General features: G+C 30.3%; 3 protein-coding genes across 3 annotated transcripts in view; all 3 read left to right on the top strand.

Annotated features, from left to right (window-relative positions):
• The window catches only part of LOC123296799 (probable E3 ubiquitin-protein ligase NGR_a03640), a 659,126-nt gene that overhangs the window by 485,990 nt on the left and 150,903 nt on the right, over nt 1–22,233 (top strand). The window lies entirely within an intron of this gene.
• On the top strand, nt 1,304–5,664 carry LOC123295027 (fatty acid synthase-like). Its single transcript, XM_044876227.1, has 5 exons — nt 1,304–2,628; nt 3,107–3,719; nt 3,808–3,889; nt 5,184–5,319; nt 5,394–5,664. Exons 1-5 carry the CDS (start codon nt 1,304–1,306, stop codon nt 5,662–5,664), a joined length of 2,427 nt encoding a protein of 808 aa, XP_044732162.1.
• On the top strand, nt 5,553–12,614 carry LOC123296795 (fatty acid synthase-like). The gene is made up of 9 exons (XM_044878449.1): nt 5,553–5,623; nt 6,033–6,784; nt 7,322–7,597; nt 7,879–8,947; nt 9,008–9,473; nt 9,540–9,695; nt 9,775–10,858; nt 11,342–11,617; nt 11,979–12,614. Exons 2-9 carry the CDS (start codon nt 6,071–6,073, stop codon nt 12,333–12,335), a joined length of 4,398 nt encoding a protein of 1,465 aa, XP_044734384.1. The 5' UTR covers nt 5,553–5,623; nt 6,033–6,070; the 3' UTR covers nt 12,336–12,614.

The raw sequence follows: 22,233 nt of genomic DNA on the forward strand, positions 1-22,233 counted from the left end.
TGAATGCAAAAATGTTTCCCATAATTTAAATAACTTTGAACAGTGTAAAAATGCTACCATTGAAAATTGTTATAAATAAGAAATGATGGAAATATTCGGAGGTAGTACCTACATTTTAAGTCCATCGTACTCATAGCAGATAGCTGTTGAAAGTGAACATTTAATTTCTAAGATTGTTTAAATACATTTAATGTAAGTATTATTTTGCAATAAAAATAAATCTATTTATCACGCCTAGTGAGCAGACCAATAGCTTTCTGATTTAATAAATAATTTTTATTCTACCAAACTGATAAATTATTGAAAAATGCAATTAATTTTTATATTTTATTTTACTAATGCTTGCCTATATATTCTAAATTTTATGGTTTAGACCATCGAAATTAGATGATGATATTTTAAAATTTATTTTTACAAATATCTGAAATATTGCTTTTTAATTGTTAAGGAAAGACACACGATACCGAATAATTGTTATGCATCAAATATTTCTTCAACTTCACATATATGCCCACATATATGATGTATAACAAATATTTGATCTTAGACAATTTTTTTTCAAAATTCATTTTTGTGGCAAATAATTGTCTAATATTACAACGCATTTGTGTCTTGGTTATTTGTTGTTGCATATATATAAAATATTCGGCATATACGAAATACTGCCTCAGTCAGTATTATAAATTAATTTTCAGTTTAATTTTATTTTAAATCAAACAGAAAAGACATATATTTGAAACGCAGGAAAAAAGTTTTAGCAAAATGTTTTAAATGTCTGCAAAATGTTTACCTGTTAAAACTTTTTTTGAGCATATTTTCAGTACCTAATTGAAGTAAATTGAAAAGCGGCAAGCATTAATTTTAGTTCCTGTGGTAAATTCATCAGTTTTTGTGCTGAAAAAATCAAGAAAAAAGATATAAGAACCCATCTTTTCATTTATAACTCCGTTAATTTTGGTTTTGACTTGAAACTTTTTTCATTTTCAAGGTTTTTTTATACTACTTTTAAAAGTATATGATACACTTTTTTCAAAAAACCTCAAATTTTTCAGTTATTTACTCGAATTAAAATATATAACCTTTCACTTATTACTTTCCAAAACTATTGATTTTACGAAAAAAATTGTAAAGATATAAATTGTAGGAAATTTTCTGAGATTTACTTTTGTCCGAAATACAAAAATTGTTTGCAACTATTATATTACGACCATACTGAATATCGACCGTTTGTTCGACACCGTGTTTAATGGCTCGCCTAATAAAATAACATTTTTAATTTATTTCATTTATCTATTTCAGAACGATGGTTCAAAACTGGTGTTCGTATCCGAATCCAGCGCTAGGAGAAGAAGTTGTAATTTGTGGTATTTCGGGGTTATTTCCAAAAAGTGACAACATTATTGAATTAAAGCACAATTTATATAATGGTATTAACTTGATATCAGAAGATAACTCAGCCACAAATCCTGATATCCCAAAATATTTCGGTCGAGTGAATCCAAATATTGTCTGCAAGTTTGATAATAAGTTTTTTAATATACCAGATGAACAAATTCGTTCATTGGATCCAATGACTCGCATACATTTAGAGAAAACATATGAGGCCATAATTGATGCAGGACTAAATCCCGACGATTTACGTGGAACAAAAACTGGGGTCTACACAGCGTCATCAATGTGCGAAGCTGACAGTGATTGGATTTTTACACCAGCAAATATTGATGGCTACGGTGTGATTGGAAATAGTAGAGCAATGTTAGCTAACCACGTAAGTCTATGGTTAGATTTACATGGTCCATCGTATAATTTGGATGCAGCATGTTCAAGTTACTTATATGCTGTTGAGCACGGGTATAGAGACTTGAGAGCTGGTATTGTGGATTGTGCGCTGGTTGGAACCGGAAATTTAGGTTTGGCTGAATTGACAACTTTACAATTTGCACGTTTGGGTGTATTATCAAAAGAAGGAGTTTGTCGAACTTTTGATGAAAAAGCAAATGGCTATGTAAGATCTGAAACAATTGGATGCATGGTGTTAATGCGTGCTAAAGATGCTAAACGTATCTACTCGTATATTGTGCACTCAAAGACTAATTGTGATGGATATAAACCTCAAGGTATTACGTTTCCATCTGCAGAAGGTCAACACAAATTATTGAGTGAATTCTATAACGAAATTACAATTTTACCGAAAGATATTAATTACGTTGAATGCCACGGCACTGGTACTAAAGTCGGAGACGTAGAGGAATGTATTTCAGTAGAGAGAATATTTTGTAAAGATCGTAAAACACCTTTAAAAATTGGTTCGGTGAAATCTAATCTTGGACATTCCGAACCATCCTCTGGATTGTGTGCAATTGCAAAATGTATTTTGTCCATGGAGTCTGGTTTGATTCCACCAAATTTGCATTATAATAAACCACGGCAGGAAATTCGAGGATTAATCGAAAATAAATTTGAAGTTGTTGACAAAATTACACCATTGGATGGTGATTACATGGCTCTAAGTGGATTTGGATTTGGTGGAGCTAATGCACATCTGTTGTTAAAACGTTTTAAAAAATTGAAAAAAAATCATGGGTACCCCTCAGATGACTTACCACGACTTGTTTGTGTATCTGGCAGGTAAGTCAATTAACAGAAATTTGAAAATTCTTTATTGATTCTGAGAATTATAATTTCTTCAAACTATTAATTCTCCTCAGTAGTAGGTAATCGCGGAGAAAAATTGAAACGGGTTTATTACTTCATTATTATTATTATCGCTTCTTTGAACTATTCTTAAATTATGCGTTAGTTTAAAATTAATTTCATTATCAGTTTAACCATCTGATAGTAGAACAATATGATAAAAAAAAGTAAACAAAGTAAACCTACAGTAATTAATTTTTCGAAAATGTATACATGGTATTTCAACAATTAACTCGGTCAATTGATTATTTTCACTTGTTTTGATAACTAAATTTTCATAAAATCTCTTATCAATTCTGAAAAAGTCTTCTAAGAGAACTCAGAATAGGTATTTTTTCTGAATTTCAAACTAAATATTTTGAATCCTACTAAAATAGGTTTATTTTCACAAGGGAACTGTTTCAATTTTTAGAACTCAAGATGCAGTGAATACAATCATCCATGATTTACAAAAGCGTTCTGTAGATGTGGAACACGTTCGATTATATCATGGAGTTTATCGGAAGAATATTAAAAATCATGATTATCGTGGGTATGTGCTTTTACAAAAAAGTGACCCACGTAATGTAGGTCATGCAACGAAATTTATTAAAAATTTGACGACACCAGCCATTTGCTATGTGTTCACTGGAGTAGGAAGTCAATGGGCTGGCATGGGCATAACATTAATGCAAATACCAAAATTCGCGGCAACAATGCATAAATTGAACAAATATCTAGATCCACTTTGTGTAGATATTGTGAAGATTATTACTGATACAAATCCAAAAGTTTTTGATAATCCTTTGTATGCAATACTTGGAACTACAGCGATCCAAATTGGTTTAGTTGATGTATTGAATGCAATTGGCATCGAAGCGGATCAAATGATTGGTTATTCCACTGGAGAATTCGCATGTGCCTATGCTGATAATTGTTTAACTGCTGAGCAAACAATTTTGGCTGCATATTATCGTGGATTAACATTATTTGATTCCAAAATGATTGGGAATTCGATGGCTGTGAGTGATCTTAATTCGAATAAGGTAATTTTCTATTCGATTTTTATTTTATTTTTGAAATTTTCTTTTTCTAAATTTAAATAAGGTAATTTTTTGTTTTTTTAAATTGTAGTTATTAAATGACTACACAACAGAAATCAATAGTGATGAGCAAATCAATAAAAGAAAGAGAATGGAAATTTCTGGTTTAGTAGGTATGCTAAAAGAAACTGTTTCGAAAATTTATGTAAAAGGCATAGAAAATAATGTAGAAAAGCCATTGAGAACATTTGTGGCTGTATTTTTGACTTTCACAATCAAAAGGACGAACGAATTTTATAAAATTTGATATGGGGATTAGTTCAGCAAAAAAATATGGATTCGCGTATGTTTGTTCTAGGAATCATCCAAGGGAGGGGTTCAAACTTTTGATCATCATGTTAAGTAATAAGGTCAATAAAAGCAAGAAACTCTTTTTTCGAATAAGAGAACATTTATTATTAAATAATATTATTAAATATTTATTAAAACAAAATGTGATATTTAGTCACTATTTTTCAATAAATTCATTTTGTAAGGTACAGAAATAAACTTTTCCAAAACTCAGTGCGCATCGACCTCTACACCGCGATGTATATTCAGTGAGGCTAAGGGATCATTCATTAATTACGTAAGCATTTTGGGGGGAAGAGAAATACAATCACTCTGGTTACTCATCAGAGTTAATAAATAAGTCAGAAAAACTCTAAATAATATACTGAAAAATTTCTTCCGAAAGAGTCTCAATCTATTACCATTTTCTGTCATTAAATGATTGATTAATAAATTATTTGATATTTTTAGACTTTTTCTGACTATTTCAGTGATAGTTTTACTTCACATATATTCTGAATTTGAAACTAAATATTCTGAGTTCCAGAACTGATTTATTTCAACAAAGGTACCTTTACTACCCTCTTGATTCCATATTATCAATCATATTAATTTCATGAAAATAGATTAATAAAACACGCACTAGGTGCATTAGGTACGTGTTCAACACAAATTGTATCAAAGTATCCAAAGTAGAAATAAATAACGTTCTTTAACTTTTCATAATAATTTATCGAAAGTTGTACTCTTTGGAAAAATCATCTTTTAAAATTGTTTAAGAATAAACAGTCAAGTGAGAAAATTTGAATCGACTAAAATCGATACGAGAAACAAATCGCGGGTGAAAATATAATTCTTTAGAAGTCGACAAGTAAAATAATTATATAAGTTTTTATTTGTAAACGTAATAAATTGAATTAAAATGAAACCATATTTTAGAGCCAGGATTACTGAAAGAATTAAGAAAATTAATTCCAAATCCAAAATCTAAATCAAACAAGTGGATTACTAAAAGAGAATCAACAAACATGAAGAATAATGCGAACGACGAATTATGTTCAGCAGATTATCTAGCAAATATTTTGAATACACCAATTAATTTAAAGACAATTTTTAAAAATATTCAATCAAATACAGTTATTCTTGAAATATCACCAGATAATTCATTAGTTGATATGTTAAAAGATGTTATTGATAAAAAGAATGTTTTGATTGAATCACTGATGCAAGAGAACGATCATGATTTAAACACATTTTTTAATATTATTGGAAAGTATGTTCATTATAAAATAATAATTAATAACATAAGTAGGAATATTTCATGCTAATGTCTCATTCAATTTATAGCTTGTATACAAAAGGATTCAATCCACAATTGGCAACATTGTACCCCGAAGTACAATTTCCTGTAAGCTGTGGTACTCCAATGATAGGACACACCGTAAAATGGGAACATTCAAGAAAATGGCCAGTACCAAAAGAAGGCTTTTGTTTGGTCGACTCATCGTTGGAAAAAACGATTGAAATCGATGTGACTAAGCCAACATATGAATATCTTACAGGCCACGTAGTTGATGGTTTGTATACACTTACAATTCGCAGTTTTATCAAAATCTAAGTTTAACCGTTTCAATATACAGGATGTTCGGTTGCAATAACTCAAGTTTAAGAGATATTTGAAAAAATAAAAAAGATTCTTAAACTAGAACAAATTTGCTAATTTTTCTTATATAATTATGTGGGGTTTTCTTTCGCCAAGGAAAAAAACTAAAAAAAGTGCAGAAATTTTGCGGTTATTTGGCCCGAGGTTCTATTAAAACGACTTCCACTTTATTCGAAATTATTTCCCCAAAACATTTTTTATAAATTTTATTTGATTACCCTATGAAGCTTATAATAAATCAATTCAGAGCGTAGATTTTGAAAGGATCCAAGGATGAAATTGTTAAATTAAATTTAAAAAAAAAATCCGTTAATGTTGTACAGGTCGTAATCTTTTTCCGGCAACTGGTTACTTAGTTTTAATGTTGAACGCCTTATCAGAAATTGAAGGAGAATTATTGGAAAATATTGCAGTGGAATTTGAAGATGTTAAATTTTTACGGGCTACAAATATTCCAAAAAAAAATACACTAACATTTTCAATGATGATCCAAAAGGGTACCGGAAATTTTGAAATTTTAGAAAGTGATTCAGTTGTCGTCACTGGTCGACTGAAGCGTTTACCTCATAATTCCAAAGAATTACTAAAGCTGCCCGAAGTAAAACCAATTGTCAATGACACTGATAAGTTGCCGTTAAACTCACGTGACATTTACAAAGAATTGCGCTTACGTGGCTACAATTATCAAAATGAGTTCAAGGGCATTATATCTACGGATAATAGTGGCTTTGTTGGACAAATTCAATGGAAACCAAGCATGTGGACTGCATTTATGGATAACATGCTACAACTTCAAATATTACAAGAAGATGCCAGATTTTTGTATGTACCCACAAGTATACGAAAATTAACAATATATCCGCATGAACATTTCAAACATATCCAAGAACACGAAGATGGTAGACAGTCAATAACCGTCACAAATTACAAAGAATATAAAGTGCTACAAGGGGGAGGTATCCAAATTGAGGGTTTAATGGCAACATCAATCAATCGTCGAAAGCCTTTGGCTGAAGCTGTTTTAGAAAAACAAGAATTTGTTCCATTAATAAATTGTATTTCCCAAAAATATACGGTAGGTATCAATTTGAAATTAATTAAATAATAGGGTTGTAACAAAAGAAAATCGAAGAAATAAGAGGCACAAAAATTTCACACACCAAGCATTTTACGGTTACGTTTAAACTAAATTTTCATAAATTCGCTGATTAATTCGAAAAACATTTAACATTTCTGTCGTCAAATGATTGATTAATAATTTATTTGATATTTTTAGATTTTTTCAGAGATAGTTTTACTTTTCTTTTCTGAATTTTAAACTAAATATTCCAGAACAGATTTATTTCTACAAGGGCAGTGAGCTTGGAGATCTAATGCCAGAGCCTCTTTAATACCTAAGTAGGGCAGGCTTGGCACAAAGCTAAGGGTCTCTTAAATATTCAAAAATTATTTTGTTGTAGAGTTTGATTCTTTGTAAAGTTACAACTAACCAGAAAAACGAATCTCATTATGCGTCCTCTAAGAGTTTTAAAGGCATAGTTCAGATAATACTAATTATAATATTGAGATTTGAGGGCTTTCATAAACGATTTATTTTTATATTATTTTTTAGGTTGTTGATGCTATGCGAATATTTTTCCAAATCGGCTTAGAGAATAACCCAAGTGTTAAAGTAAAAGTCGTTGAGGTTGATAATGAAGTCAACGATATATTGGCACCAGTAATTTTTGAAGTTCTAAGCGACCTACCATTAATTCAACCTGATATAACAGTTCTTTCAAGTCGATCGTTTCAATTGCCAAATAATTGTCAAGTTTCTAACAAACCATTAGAAACTGAATCCAAAGCTGATTATATTGTGACATATGATTTACTAAACAATCCAAATGTAAGTATTAAATTTAATAATTTTATTAAAAAAAGTTGGTCGGTCATAGGGGCTGTCAGTGGAAGTGAAAACTTAAAACTTTGGAAAACCTGTATTTCTTTTTAAATTTTTCAATTAATTATAGTATGCATGACTAAAATGTTTTTAAAAAAAAACGCAATCTTTGAACATGAATCAGAAGTTACCAAAGATAAGAATCACTTAGCTAATAATTAATTTTACAGCTTTACTTATTGTTACATTACATTTTTTTAAACAAATATTATTGTTCTTTGTTGCAGAAATTGTCAGTCATTGGTACTGTTTCAAAAAATAAAGATAGTTTTATAATATCACGGGAAAACTCGAAAACGAAAACTTGTAGTATACCTGATTACGATATATTATGCGAACTATTTACTGAAAATGATAAACTATTAATGCTACGAAAAAAACAGAAATTAAATATTAACAAATCTACAGAAATAATAAAAATTACAAATGATCTTGAATTCCCTTGGATGGAACAATTACAACAATTAATAAAAAGTAAAATACCCACAATTTTATATTCACAAAATGAACCAATTAGTGGCTTAATTGGATTGATTAACTGTTTACGAAAAGAGTACATAAGTAATTCAATTCAAGCTGTGTTCATAAATGATAAGAATGCACCAGGATTCGATATCAACGATCCATTCTACAAAAAACAATTAGATCTTGGTTTGGCTGTAAATGTGTACCTGAATGGTATTTGGGGTGGATATCGTCATTTGAAATTGTTAGGAACAAAAACAATAACTGACACAGCTTATATTAATTGCGTAACTCGAGGAGATTTATCGAGTATGACCTGGATAGAACTGCCACTGTCCTCAAAACCTACAAGAATTATTGAAATTTGTTATTCTTCAATGAATTTTCGCGATGTTATGCTAGCGACAGGAAAATTGAGCAGTGAATTTATGGATAAAGGTAAAACTGACCCTGATTGTGTGTTGCCATTAGACTGTGTTCAAGGCTTAGAATTTTCTGGAGTTGGTCTAGATGGAAAACGGTATATGGGTTTAGTAACGCGCGCTGGACAAGCAACAAGAGTTGAATATGATGAAAACTTGACGTGGCCAGTACCAGATAATTGGAGTTTAGAAGATGCCGCGACAGTTCCTGTTGTTTATTCGACTGTATACGGATCGCTAATTAAATATGGAATGTCTAACGGTCACTCAGTCCTTATTCATTCTGGAACGGGGGGTGTTGGCTTAGCTGCTATTCATGTTGCGTTACATTATGGTTGCGAAGTATTCACAACCGTTGGAACGCAAGAGAAACGGGAATTCATAAAAAAAATGTTTCCACAAATTAAAGGTAATTTCCAGAATTATAAAATTTATTGACTCTAATTTTAAAAATAAAAACTGATTATAGAGAGTCATATTGGTAATTCACGTGACACTTCATTTGAACAAATGGTAATGAGTGAAACAAAAGGTCGAGGTGTGGACTTTGTGTTGAATTCACTGGCTGAAGAAAAGCTACTAGCATCTGTTCGGTGTCTAGCTGAATATGGAAAATTTATGGAAATTGGTAAATTTGATTTATCCAAAAATAATAAACTTGGAATGGAAGTATTTATGCGTGGGGCATCGTTTCATGGAATCATGTTGGATAATACGATGGAGGCATCAGCCGAGAAGAAAGAAGTAATTCGTTCAATGATATCGAAAGGCATTCAAGACGGAGCCATTAAGCCTTTGCCTAGGACTGTGTTTGACATTGAAAATTTAGAAGCACCTTTTAGATACCTCAGTGCTGGCAAACACATTGGCAAAGTATTGATCAAAATTCGTGATAATGAGGCACAGAAATCCGTTTTGGTACCTGCAATTCCAAGGTATGTAATATATTTTTTTTGTGATATATCAGCGAATTACCTAACTCAATGCAAAATATTTGTTAGATTATACGTAAAGCATGATAAATCGATTGTGATCATCGGCGGTCTTGGTGGATTTGGATTGGAATTAGCTAATTGGTTGATTCAGAGAGGTTGTAGAAATATAATACTTTCGTCAAGACAGGGTTTAAGAAAGGGATACCAATCAATTCGAATACAGTAAGTTATAGTTCATAAACAAATTTGTCCCTAGAAACCTTTATAATGGCTTCATCAATTTACTCAAATGAATTTTTAGAAAATGGCGCTCTGCTGGTATTAACGTACAAGTTTCTACTGCAAACATTTCATCAAAAGAAGGGTGCATAGAAATATTGCAATTTGCTGAACAATTTGGCCCGGTTGATGGTATTTACAACTTAGCCGTAATATTACGGGATGCGTTGTTTGAAAATCAAAGTATTGAAAATTTCCAAACATCTTTTCGTGGGAAAGTATTGGGTACAAAATATTTAGATGAAGTGAGTCGTACACTTTGTCCAGAGCTGCGACATTTTGTTGTATTCTCAAGTGTATCCTGCGGGCGTGGTAATGCGGGTCAAACAAATTATGGAATGGCAAATTCAGTAATGGAACGTATATGTGAAGAACGTCATGCCAGTGGATATCCAGCTCTTGCTATACAATGGGGTGCTATTGGTGAAGTAGGGCTTGTTGCCGATATGCAAGATAATGATACAATATTAGAAATTGGTGGAACGCTTCAACAGAGCCTAAACAGCTGTTTCAATGCTATGGATATTTTCTTGAAACAATCATCACCTGTTGTTGCAAGTATGGTGGTTGCTGAGAAAAAGTATGGGTTCAACGGTGGAAGTATTTTAGATTCTGTTGTATCTATTATGGGGATAAAAGATTATAAAAAATTGAGTAAACACGCGAAACTTTCGGAGATTGGTATGGATTCAATGATGGCAGTTGAAATTAAACAAACATTAGAAAGGGAATTTGAGCTTTTCTTAACACCACAAGATATACGAAATTTAACTTTCTCAAAATTAATCGAATTGCAAAATCAACTGGTTGATAATACTGAATCAAGTGATACAATGAAAGAAAACTTGATGTCCCCCGAGAATATATTTAAAATGCTTGTACGTACGTTGGGTGATGAAAATGAAGATATAGAACCGATGATAGAATTGCCATCAATCAAAAATAAAGAAAACTCAATGCCACTATTCTTCATTCCTGGAATTGAAGGGAATTGTCTAGTATTTGAAGAACTGTGTTCAAAATTGAATTATCAATGTTATGGTTTGCAGACTTCGTTTGAGGATACTACTGATAACATTAGTGCTCTATCACAAAAAATGGTCTCAGTAAGTACATGTATAAATTGAATTTTTTACTCAACCGATTAAAACATGAAAACCGTAAAAGTGAAAAGCCATTCTTTATCATATACCTGCTGAATGTTTAACAATCACTTAATAAATTTTATTATTTTAATTTCCTATTAAAACACCTTGATATATACAGGGTGTATACAGGGTAAACGAAGTTCCTAACGAAGCTGTGCAGAGACAAATGTAAACGTTAAATAAATACATATAGTTAACCTGTTCAATCTGTAGTGTCAAGTAGGCAGGGTTCCAAGACGTACATAATTATAGTATACGAATTTTGCTATTTTTGTACTATAATCAATAAAAATAACATATCGTGCTTGTCACACACACACACAAAGTATATCTTATTTTGTTACGTGACGATTTTTGCCAGTTTGCTCACCATGGCAAACCACGTTAAGAAACTTCTTTCCAAAAACGAATCGAAATTATAATTTTTTTTTTTAATTCTAGCTAATTAAATCCAAACTAGCGAAAAGTGAAGAGTATGGTATTGTTGGCTACTCATATGGTTCAGTATTGGCAACAGAAATTATTTCAAAATTAGAAAAATTAGGGTATAAAGGTCGTTGTTTATTTATTGATGGATCGCCAACATTTTTGAAAAAGATCATTCGTATGCAGCTTTCAATGTCAATTTCAGAAGAAATATCAACCAATACTGTCGAATCAAGATTAATAGCATTGATGTTGTCTCTGTTTCTTACAGAAAATGTGTCAAATATTTTGGTGAGTTTGGCATAGTACTTTTAGTTTGTGTGTTAGTTACTATTAAGTTCGTATGGGTAAAAAATGTAAGCGAGCCTTACAGTAGTCGTATACAACGTGTTCTGTTATTAACTGCAGAAACCTAACTTCCCAAAATAATCAAATTTACCAATTTTTGTCATACCTGTAGCTCCCAAATTAGGGCTCAGTTCCAAATTTGGAAAAGAGTTTTTTTGTTGCTCTTGATGAGCTTATTTTGGGAAGTTAGGTTTCTGCAGTTAATAACAGAACACGTTGTATAATGTGTTTAGTTAAATTTTTTTTTTAAATATTTTGTTTATATTCTTAATTGATTAGTAGTTAACAAACACTTTTTTTTTAGAATGAACTGGAAAGTCTGCCTGATTTGAAATCACGAGTGGACCTATTATTATCCAAAAAACCGGAAGATGTATCTTTATATTCTGAGAAATATATTCGTACAATTTGTAATGGTTTATTGGCACGATTTAATTCAATTTTAAATTACAACATATCCGAAGAAATTAAATTTAATGTTCCGATTGCGTTAGTTCGACCTACTATTAAAGTGATTAGTGAATCGTCTGAAGATTATGATTTATCGACCTTGGTGGATAAAGAATCATCGGAGATACCTGTAACTATACTAGAAGGGGATCATTACACTGTTTTAGAAAATGTATTATTACCAAATTTAGTAAATGAATTCTTTTCGTAAGAGTAGGGTTAGTACTGCGTTGTCTTACTTCGAATAATTTAGAAAAAAAGCATATCATAATATAAAAACACTGTACATAACATGTCATAAAATGGGATAAGGAAAATGAAAGGAAGGGGAAGTATTCATGACTAACTTAAAGAAAGGGAGAAGTATCCAGCTATAGCTAGCTTAAGGTTTTTTCGCAATTATTCCATAAAATGATTGATAAAATTATTTTAATTATTCAATTCTAATACTTTGAAATAAAAACATATAAAATATTTTGATGTATTGTTTTTGTTGTTTCATTTTCGGTTTCATCTTGCATCCTGTACTGTATGCATTAAAAATTGAAAATATAAATCGTATAAATTCCAATAGGGCCAATATTCATGAAATTAAAATTTGGTTCAAATATTTTTCTTCCGTAACTTTAATGACTGGACATTTCAACTAAACCATTATTTTAGTAATTAATATCTTTTTAATTACTTAAAATTAATAAAAGTACAAATTCAATGAGGGCATTTAAAAATTTCTAAAACAGAAATTCAAATTTTTATACGGACGTGACATCATAGTACGGGCTTGTCAAATTTGTTGGCATACTGTATGATATTAATTACTTACATTTTATATGGTATTTCATTAAATTATATTATTCTACGGCTTTTTATTAGAAAACTTAATAATAACGAGTGTATATTCTGTGTTGTAAATTCATTTTATTAAAATGTAAATTATACATTGAACTGTCAAAAATTGACAGATCACGTACTTATACGTCATCAACAGAGAGCGCCAAAAAAATGCGTTTAAATTTCTCAAAATTATAAAGTGTTTTAAATATTTTTTTACACTTATAATTACAACACTTTTAAACAGTATTTATATTTATTACTTCTATTCCATTATTAGTAATCCTGAAGAACATACTTTTTCTGTATTAAATTTTTCACTATGAAAAGTTGGTTTCATTTTCATTAAAAATTTTACATAAAAGACAATATTAATCTTTAATTCAAGAATTTTTCAACGTAGCAGCAGCAATCATTGCAGTTAATCGCTCTAAATGTAGATCACTAGGAGATGAAATTTTATAAATACGCCTTCCATTTTTATCAAAACGTGAGTGAATTTCACTGGTAATTTGTATTAAATCACCTAGTCCTATGTTCGGATGAAATTGTGCGTTACGAGGATTAAGTTCTTCAATATTGAAATGTTTCAATTTATCGACAGCTTGTTGAAATATTTGCAAAATAGAACTAAAAAAATTATTTGAAAAGTTAAGATCATTGAAGCATCAAAGCTTTGTGTGTTTTAAAATTGTGTTTAAAAATCTAGATATCCGTTCTAAAGCGTAACCAAGTCCGTCACTCCTGTTCTATGTAAGTGACTCAAATTATATTTAAAAACGTCCTGTCCTTCTCTATTTGTATGTTTGAGAATACAGAACACACAAACGTTTCGCACTGATATGTAAGTGATACAAATTACATATTCATAGCATTAACTGTGTCACACATTAGACCATAATAATAATAATAATAATAATAATAATAATAAACTTTATTCTCAAAAATTTGACGTACATAGTACATAGAATGCGTCGACTTCGACAAAATAAATTTTGTAAACAATAATTATTTTATTCTTTTTGAAAACAACATTAAGGATTATATAGATAGACTTAGTAAACAATAATAGTAATAATAATTCCAGTAGACAGGGAATAGAAACGATCATAAACAATAATAATAAATATAAATATAAATATAAATAAATTTTGTAAACCATAATAAACAGTAATAATTTTTGTAAATAAACAATAATAAATATAAATAAACTTTTTAAGCCACAATAAATATAATAATAATAACAATTTCAACAATAATAATGTGAGGAAGTAAACAATAACAACGTAGATAGTGTTAACAATAATATCAATAACAAAGAAATAATAAATAAATAAATCTTTGGTTTCCAATAACAATCAGTGACAGTCAATTAAAATGATTTCTATAAGTTTTCATAGGGCTCGTTGTGATACCAAAAGTGGGTCGGCTCATCCCCGTTCACTATTTCAAGATCCATTTCGAGCTAATTAAGAACAGCAAGAGTTTTTTTTGACGTCAACGGACTTCAGATCGAATAGATGGTCAAAAAAAGACTGATTCATACTTTTTGATGTCCGATATAGAGATTAAACAATAGTCTATGTTTGAGCCTTTTTTTAGAGCCTAAATGGCCGAGCGGTCTAAGGCGTTAGACTCTGGCCGTTCGTCTATCTAGACTTAGGTTGCGGGTTCGAATCCAGACAGCGGCAGTGTGAACAATTAAATTAAATGGGGACGGTAGAATTGATTTGTCGACGGTAGAATTGATTTGTAGAATGAAATTGTCGTCGCTTGGGTAATGATGTGGGTGGCCTCTGTTATAGGCGTATATGTCAGAGAAACGGAAGTTAAACCATTTTTTTTATTTTTTTTTTTTTTTTAAGTCTATGTTTGAATAAGAATTTCAGTGAAAAGTATAATTTGACATTTTTTGCAATATTAATGTTATATAGCGTGTGGTGTAGACTTATATAACCTACCTGAACACGTGATCAGGTAGGATAGGCTAGCGCCAGTGTCAGTGGCGCTAGCCAATCAACTGCCATCAGTTGACTAGTCTGGCCAATGAGTCAACTGATGGCAGTTGATTGGCTAGCGCCACTGACACTACAATTTGACAGATACTGTGAACAGTATAAATTGTAAAAACACGAAAGTAACAGTGTGCAGTCCGCCACCAAATTAGCAAAGAGTAACATTCACTAGCTAATTCTTACTGATGATGACTACTTGTTAGTCGAAAATAGGTATTTTAAAAAAACAAAAAACTGATCTAGGAAATTGGGACAAAAATCGAAATTTATTTCGACATATCCTAGAGTTCTCATTTATTATCTTCGATAATATTTATATCAATTTGTTCGATGTCTTTTATATTAAATTCTGGTTCAGTTGTGACTAACGAATTATTCAGAATAAAAATATTGATGCTATTATATTCATCGCAAAACAAATATGATGATAAAATTTCCGCACTTCGAGTTTGTGCATCATCTAGTTCATTAACTAAACAGTTTTCGATTTTATTAAAAATTAAACCATTATAAGATATACATCTGAAAATGATCAATATCAAATGATTAAAACTGTTTAATTGTTAGTATCGAATTAATTGTTACAACAATGTGAATTTAGACGAAGAAACAAAGCACTAAAAATGATCAAAGTTCGAAAAATTTGAGCAGTAAGAGTCACTGAACACGAGTATCGTGACAAAATTGGTCTCAAAGGTACCTGCTGCCCAAGATGAACGGTAACCCTGTCGCCTTCTAATCAGTCCAAGCTCGTTGCTAAGAGGTTTTTAGGTTGCTGAACACGAATATCGTAACAGAATTGGCTTCAGAGGTGCCTGGTGCCCCAGGATGAACGGTATCCCCGTCGCCAAATAGAGTTTTCCAAAAATTCGTCATATAATCAGTCCAAGCCCGTTACTCCGAGCTTTTTGGGTTGCTGAACACGAAAATCGTAACAGAATTGGCCTCAGAGGTGCCTGGTGCTCCAGGATGAACGGTATTCCCGTCGCCACGTAAAGTTTTCCAAAAATTCGTCATATAATCAGTCCAAACTCGTTACCCGTGGGTTTTAGGGATCGCTAAATACGAATATCGTGACAGAATTGGCCTAGAACGAATTTGGATTGATTATATGACGAATTTCTCGAAAAGTCCAGGAGGCGACGAGGATACCGTTCATCATGGGCACCAATATCTCTGAGAACAATTCTGTCACGATACTCATGTTCAACGACCAAAAAACCCTCGTGTTACAAGTTTGAAATTTCATATTACTTTATTACCGATTTTTAGAACATGCTTGACTATACTAATGAGTTTTTGTAATACTTTTTCAAGCTACATTTCTTAACAATATTGAATTACATTTTATTGTAATTCAATATTGAAATATAAACTTCTAAATCGTGACTTAAAAATAGTAATAAAAATACATTAGCGACAGAGTAACTGCATGTTTATATATACTTAGAATATTATAAATGTTATAAGATAGTGACACATATAAGTGCTTCGCTTCTGCTTTGGAGAGGACCGTCCAGTGGCTGTAGTGAAATTTTCAATACAATTGTGTGGCCAAAAAACGAAAAATTCATTTTCTATTTCCTGATCAAAGTTGTTTTGCTACAATTTTGTCGGCTCTGGTATGTTCACTGAATGAAGCCAGTTTTTCTCGGTTCTATACTAATCGAAAGTATGAAAATTAGTGAAACTCGTAAAACTAAAGTTCATAAAATTTGTGCGATGAGCTGTGAAATGAAACCATTCCCTGAAAATCTATGCAAAGCCAAAGTCTGTATATAAACCACGGAATCATGACTACAGCTCTTTTAGTATACCATCTTAAACTAAGTTTGCTTTATATTTCCGTAACTGACCAACGAGATGAAATTAATAAAAGATGATATTTTGAATACCGAGTTATTACTTATTAGATAAATCGAAGTATTTGGAATTCGAAGTAAGTAGATAGAAAAAGAAAAAAAAATTACCTGTTATTCTGCACGCATATTTCTAATATGTGTGATTCTAAACATAAAATGAAAATGAAACAATTGTTTATAAAATCGACTGTTCCAACTAATCAATAATATAGTATATTACACACATAGGGAGCAAAGAGACATTCTTTACTTGCTCTCGTGGGGTGTATACTATTTTTCGCCTCGGCGGGGGCGAAAAGCGTCAACTTCGTTTTGCACAGCAGGCCCAAAGTTGGCACTTTCTACACGGAAATGAGAAAAAGTAATTTTTACATACCAATGAAATGTTTTGTTATTTGTGCAATTTCTATAGCTGGTATGCATAACACGATGCTCATAATAGTGTGCATAATTCTCCTGCAACCAAATATCCAAAATTATAGGATTACCAAATTAATTTTAAATGTTTGATTTTCACTGATAAAATATACACAATTTTGTTCGTAGCGTCAATATTTTTAAGCGTTACAAACTTGGGACTAAACTTAGTATACCTTGCATATTACATATATGCAAGGTATAAAAAGATACTTAGTCATGGCATGGGGACTGTTGACAGAAATGAAATTTTAAAACTGTTAAAACTTTGGAAGAACTGTGTGTTTTTTTTTTTTTTTTGCAAATTCCAATTTGCAAATTGGAATTTTTAAATTGGAATTATTAACGTATGTATAATAAACTATTATAAATAATAATAAAAAGCAACAACATATTGTGTTTTTAAGCGGTCACCCATCTTAGAACTAAGTGTACTCAATGTTGCTTAACTTCACTGATTGGGCGAGAATCGTTGTTTTCAATGTGGTATGATGAAGGTGACGGTGACGATTAAGTGACGATGACACGAGTTTCTTGATTTTTATTCACATAAAAAGTGCTCAACGTGCCAAAAGATTTTTTCACTTCAAAAATTTGAAACTTGTTTACCTACCTATAGTTTAATTTTTCTTTACTTACAGAAAATACTATCTGCATGTTGCTGTAATTATTCTTTTAATTATTGGTTCTCTTTTCGTCTTGAATCGTTATGTTGGAAAATTTCTGAATAAACGTTATATTTAGATAAAGAATTCAATTTTTATGCGAGAAGTGGGCATGGTTCTGGTATAACGTTAAATAATTCTTTGTGGTGGTGTTTTTAATGTTGGTAGTTGTCGAACGAAGCGGACGAGTAGCTGTTAGTCTTTTGTATAATTAACACAAATTGTTATAAATATATTATAAATTTAAAAGATTTATTATATTGTACACGTATTTAATAAAATTGATTTCAATTCCAAAATAATTACTTCCGGTATAAATTATTTTGCATTTCGACATTTTTCACTTTGGTTTCCGGTGTAAGCCAATTTGATCGTTAGTCTCCCGAGTAAAAAAAATTATATATAATTATATTTAATATCATATATAATTATATATAGAAAATGGCCTTATATAATTATATATAAATCATATAAAGTTATATATAATTATATATAATTTAAAAAAAATTAAATTTAAAAAAATTTCTCCCCGGCGGGGAATCGAACCCTCGTCTCCCGCTTGACAGGCGGGTGTTCTAACCACTATACTACAATACTTGATTAGATAATAAAAATAATAAAACAAGTATTAACGTGTTATCAATACTTTACAAATATTTGAAATTTTTTTATCAATTTGAATAACAAAATTAGAATTGTTTAATATTTATCAACATTTTGATTAGGAATTTAATTTTGTTTATAAATAAATGCAAATTATGAAGTATTTTTTAGAAATTAAATATAAAACAATAGATTTTTGAAGTTCAACAACTATTTAAATCTTAAAACTATTTCAAATTATCAGAGTCTTATTCTTAATTAAAGTACTAATATTATTATTATTTTGTTATATTATTAAAATATCTTCTTCTTAGTATATAAAAGAAAGCCGAGTTAGTTACACACCGTTTATAACTCAAGAACGGCTGGACCGAGTTTAATGATTTCTGAACTATTAAAATAACAACCCGATTAATTCGAATTTATATTTTTGCTAAAGTTTTGTAGTAGATTCCGATTCTTTGCCACTAAAAGGGTGCTTGCAAGATATTAAAATGAAAACGATCATAAATAAGAAAGAAAAAAAACTTTTTCTTATTTTATTTTTTGATAACTCTGTACCTATTGTTTTAACGAGTTGGTTTAGTTGGGTTTGTCGACTATAGAGGATAATTTTCCCAAATTTTCATTTCTAGACCTTTTTTTAATAAAACTATGAATAAAACATAATATGGTAAATTTGTGGGGCTAGTCGACAATTCGACATTTTTTTTGACAACAAAAGTTTTACATTTTAAGGATCCTTAACAGAACATTAGCTAAAACGATGTTTAAGCTATCATTGTTTTAAATATCAAAAATAATATTTTGGTATTTAGAAAATTATAATTTTGCTGGATTGAAAAGGAAATTTGAAATATTAAACTGACCTTAATAACATTTAAAAAATATGATTATGTATAAATTTAATTTTTAAATTCTACATACAATTGTATCGAAGAACTAATTTAGTACATAATTTGGAATACATCAGCATTTAAAATAAAATATCTACATATTTAAATTAACAAAATTATTCAAATATTGTCATGGCTATCAAATCAAAAAGTAAAATGTGACTTAAAAACAATACAACATGCATATGAAATTACATTGCATTTATTACTTAATTAATTATTAATGGTTCCTTATAATTTCTTTCAATTTGACTATAACGAGTGAACTACCTTAAACAGTTGGTTAATATGTCCCTCAAATACTATTTTCTTTTTCTTCATTAATAAACTCAATCAACTTAATTTTCAGACCTTTCATTTTCCATAGTTTCGAATTATTCAAATAAATGGTAATAAAAGGGTAATAAGTAAAGGGTTTTTAATTCGCTAGAGTTGCAAATTAAATAAAAAATTGAGAAACAATTTATCAAATATAAATTATTATTTTGTAATGCACAAATAATTCACAGATAAAATATCGAAAAATCATCTAAAGGTTTAAATATAAGGGTTTAACTTTCTTACAACTCGTACAAGTTTGTTTAATTGCTTTATCGAAGGCGAATGCAAATTTTGAATTTTCAAGTTAAATTTCAAATGTCATAGTGATGTTAAATACCTTACTTATTATGACTTTTCCTTACGTAAGGTTTACATAAATTTTACGTTGTTCGATGTCACGAGATTAAAATGTCGGCGATATGTGATGAATTTATATATTAAATTCCTGTTAGACAATTATACAATTTATTGAATCAGAATGATGTATTATTCATTGTGGGTTTGATCTTAGCTATACAGCCGAGAAGTCAAAGCAATATCTATATCTGGTAAGGAACATGATTATATACCCTAAATTTCATAAAACTAACTACGCGAATAATACACAAAGTTCTAACATAGTAGAAAGAAGCAGTGTTACTCTAGTTGAGATAGGCATATATACAAAATGTTCGATTTATATCTAGCCATATAAATATCACGAGTATGACAGAGTACATGTTTTAAGCAATGCTTTACGTAAGAGGTATTATAGGTGTAATATGAAATTGCAAAAGGGACGTGGCTTATCTGTTGAAGTTCATCTATTCAACTAAGAAACTCCCACTCTCCAAGCGTCTTACAACTATCTCAAAGCATATCGAAGCTTCAACACATGTATATAATACCTTCCACTTAGATGCATTGCTTAACGCATGTATTCTGTCATACTCGTGATATTTATATGCCTAGATGTAAATCGAACATTCTGTATACATACACAAGAGTATGTAGCACATATGAAAAACACTTAATAATAATAATAGTATACTTTATTTGACATTAAATCAATCTATAATAATAATTACATTGTGTACTGTTTTATCTATTTTACTCTAATAAAATTATTGACTGTAAAGAGAAGGCATCGTGGTACCAAGTTATATTTTATTTTTCCTAGTTAGAAGAAACTCTTCAATGAAACGGCTTAGTTCATTAAGAGTGTTCAGATCTTACTGTTAAAAAGTTCATACACTTCATACTTCGAGACACAAGTAGGTATATTTTATTTCATTTTCATAGATGACGTACCGTCACAATCGATGAAGAAATGTTCAGCATCTTCAGGTCCATCGCATAAAACACACTTATTTCCCGTTGATAGTTAATGGTTTGGAATCTCTCTAATCCATGTTCCCAATCTTAAACATGATAGAGGTCTTCTTCTCTCTTTACTGAAATGATGCAGATAATACGCCCCAGTATCATAGTGATGTAAATTTCTATAAAATGTAAGCGTAACAGTACTAAAAAGTTTTACGTAACATTAAAGTCATAAAAATGACATCAAATCAGAATCAAATTTAATGTCAGATATAATAGTGAAGTAATTAAATATGACATGAGCCACCATTATGTCATGTTTACGTAAAATATGACCTATGACCTATGATCTCTATATGACCTATGTATGACGCCATAATAAGGCCATGTGTTCACTGGGGACTTTTCATCAAATTTTTTTTAAACGAAAATTTCGATTTTAAGAACTTAGGAGTTGGCAAACTTAGACTCTAGATTTATGGTTATATAAGGTTTTGTTTTTTATTTCTGTGATCCACATTGTATTTTTTTGGCAATGTTTGGCACGTCAAACTTTTCAAATTTAAAAAAAAAATCTTTATTAAAATATTTCAACACCCTGATAAAGAAATCCAATTCATGGAGTGGAAATTTCTATTTCAACCAATCGGAATGCATAGGATCAATATGTATTAATATAAGTATATTTCGCAGAGAGGAGTGGAACATATGTAAGGTAAAAACAAATTTTAATTAAAATAAGTGATTAAATATTCCTCAGGCTTACGCTTTATCACAAATCTGTTATTCCTAATAAGCATCAGTATATTTTTCCAGCAACCTTACTATTCGTAGGAATATCATAAAAACTTACAGGTATATTAAACATTTTATTTAATCTTTCTTCATCCGTATAATTTTTCTTCGAACGCAATAATAAATAAATGCCCTTAATTTTTGGACATGAACGAAGTAATTTCTCGATTAAAACTTTTCCCATAAAGCCAGTACCTCCCGTAATCAGAATGTTTTGATCAGCATAAAATTCACTAATTGATGGTACATCCTCTGATAACTGTGATAGAGTTACTTTATCCACAAACATTTTCTTTGTTGACTTAACGATATTATCGTCAACAATACAATTATTATTATCAAACATTTTGGAACACCCGCAACCACAGTCATATATATACATATATATATGACTGTGGTTGC

This window comes from Chrysoperla carnea, chromosome 3 (genome assembly GCF_905475395.1).
Source record: "Chrysoperla carnea chromosome 3, inChrCarn1.1, whole genome shotgun sequence".
Taxonomy (NCBI): domain Eukaryota; kingdom Metazoa; phylum Arthropoda; class Insecta; order Neuroptera; family Chrysopidae; genus Chrysoperla; species Chrysoperla carnea.

Coding starts and splice junctions, on each gene's coding strand:
- LOC123296795 (XM_044878449.1), top strand. CDS start 6,071: ATGTTGAACGCCTTATCAGAAATTGAAGGAGAATTATTGGAAAATATT. Junction 6,785..7,321: donor GTATTTCCCAAAAATATACG/GTAGGTATCAAT, acceptor ATTATTTTTTAG/GTTGTTGATGCTATGCGAAT. Junction 9,696..9,774: donor TACCAATCAATTCGAATACA/GTAAGTTATAGT, acceptor ATGAATTTTTAG/AAAATGGCGCTCTGCTGGTA.
- LOC123295027 (XM_044876227.1), top strand. CDS start 1,304: ATGGTTCAAAACTGGTGTTCGTATCCGAATCCAGCGCTAGGAGAAGAA. Junction 2,629..3,106: donor CTTGTTTGTGTATCTGGCAG/GTAAGTCAATTA, acceptor TTCAATTTTTAG/AACTCAAGATGCAGTGAATA. Junction 5,320..5,393: donor TTTTTTAATATTATTGGAAA/GTATGTTCATTA, acceptor TTCAATTTATAG/CTTGTATACAAAAGGATTCA.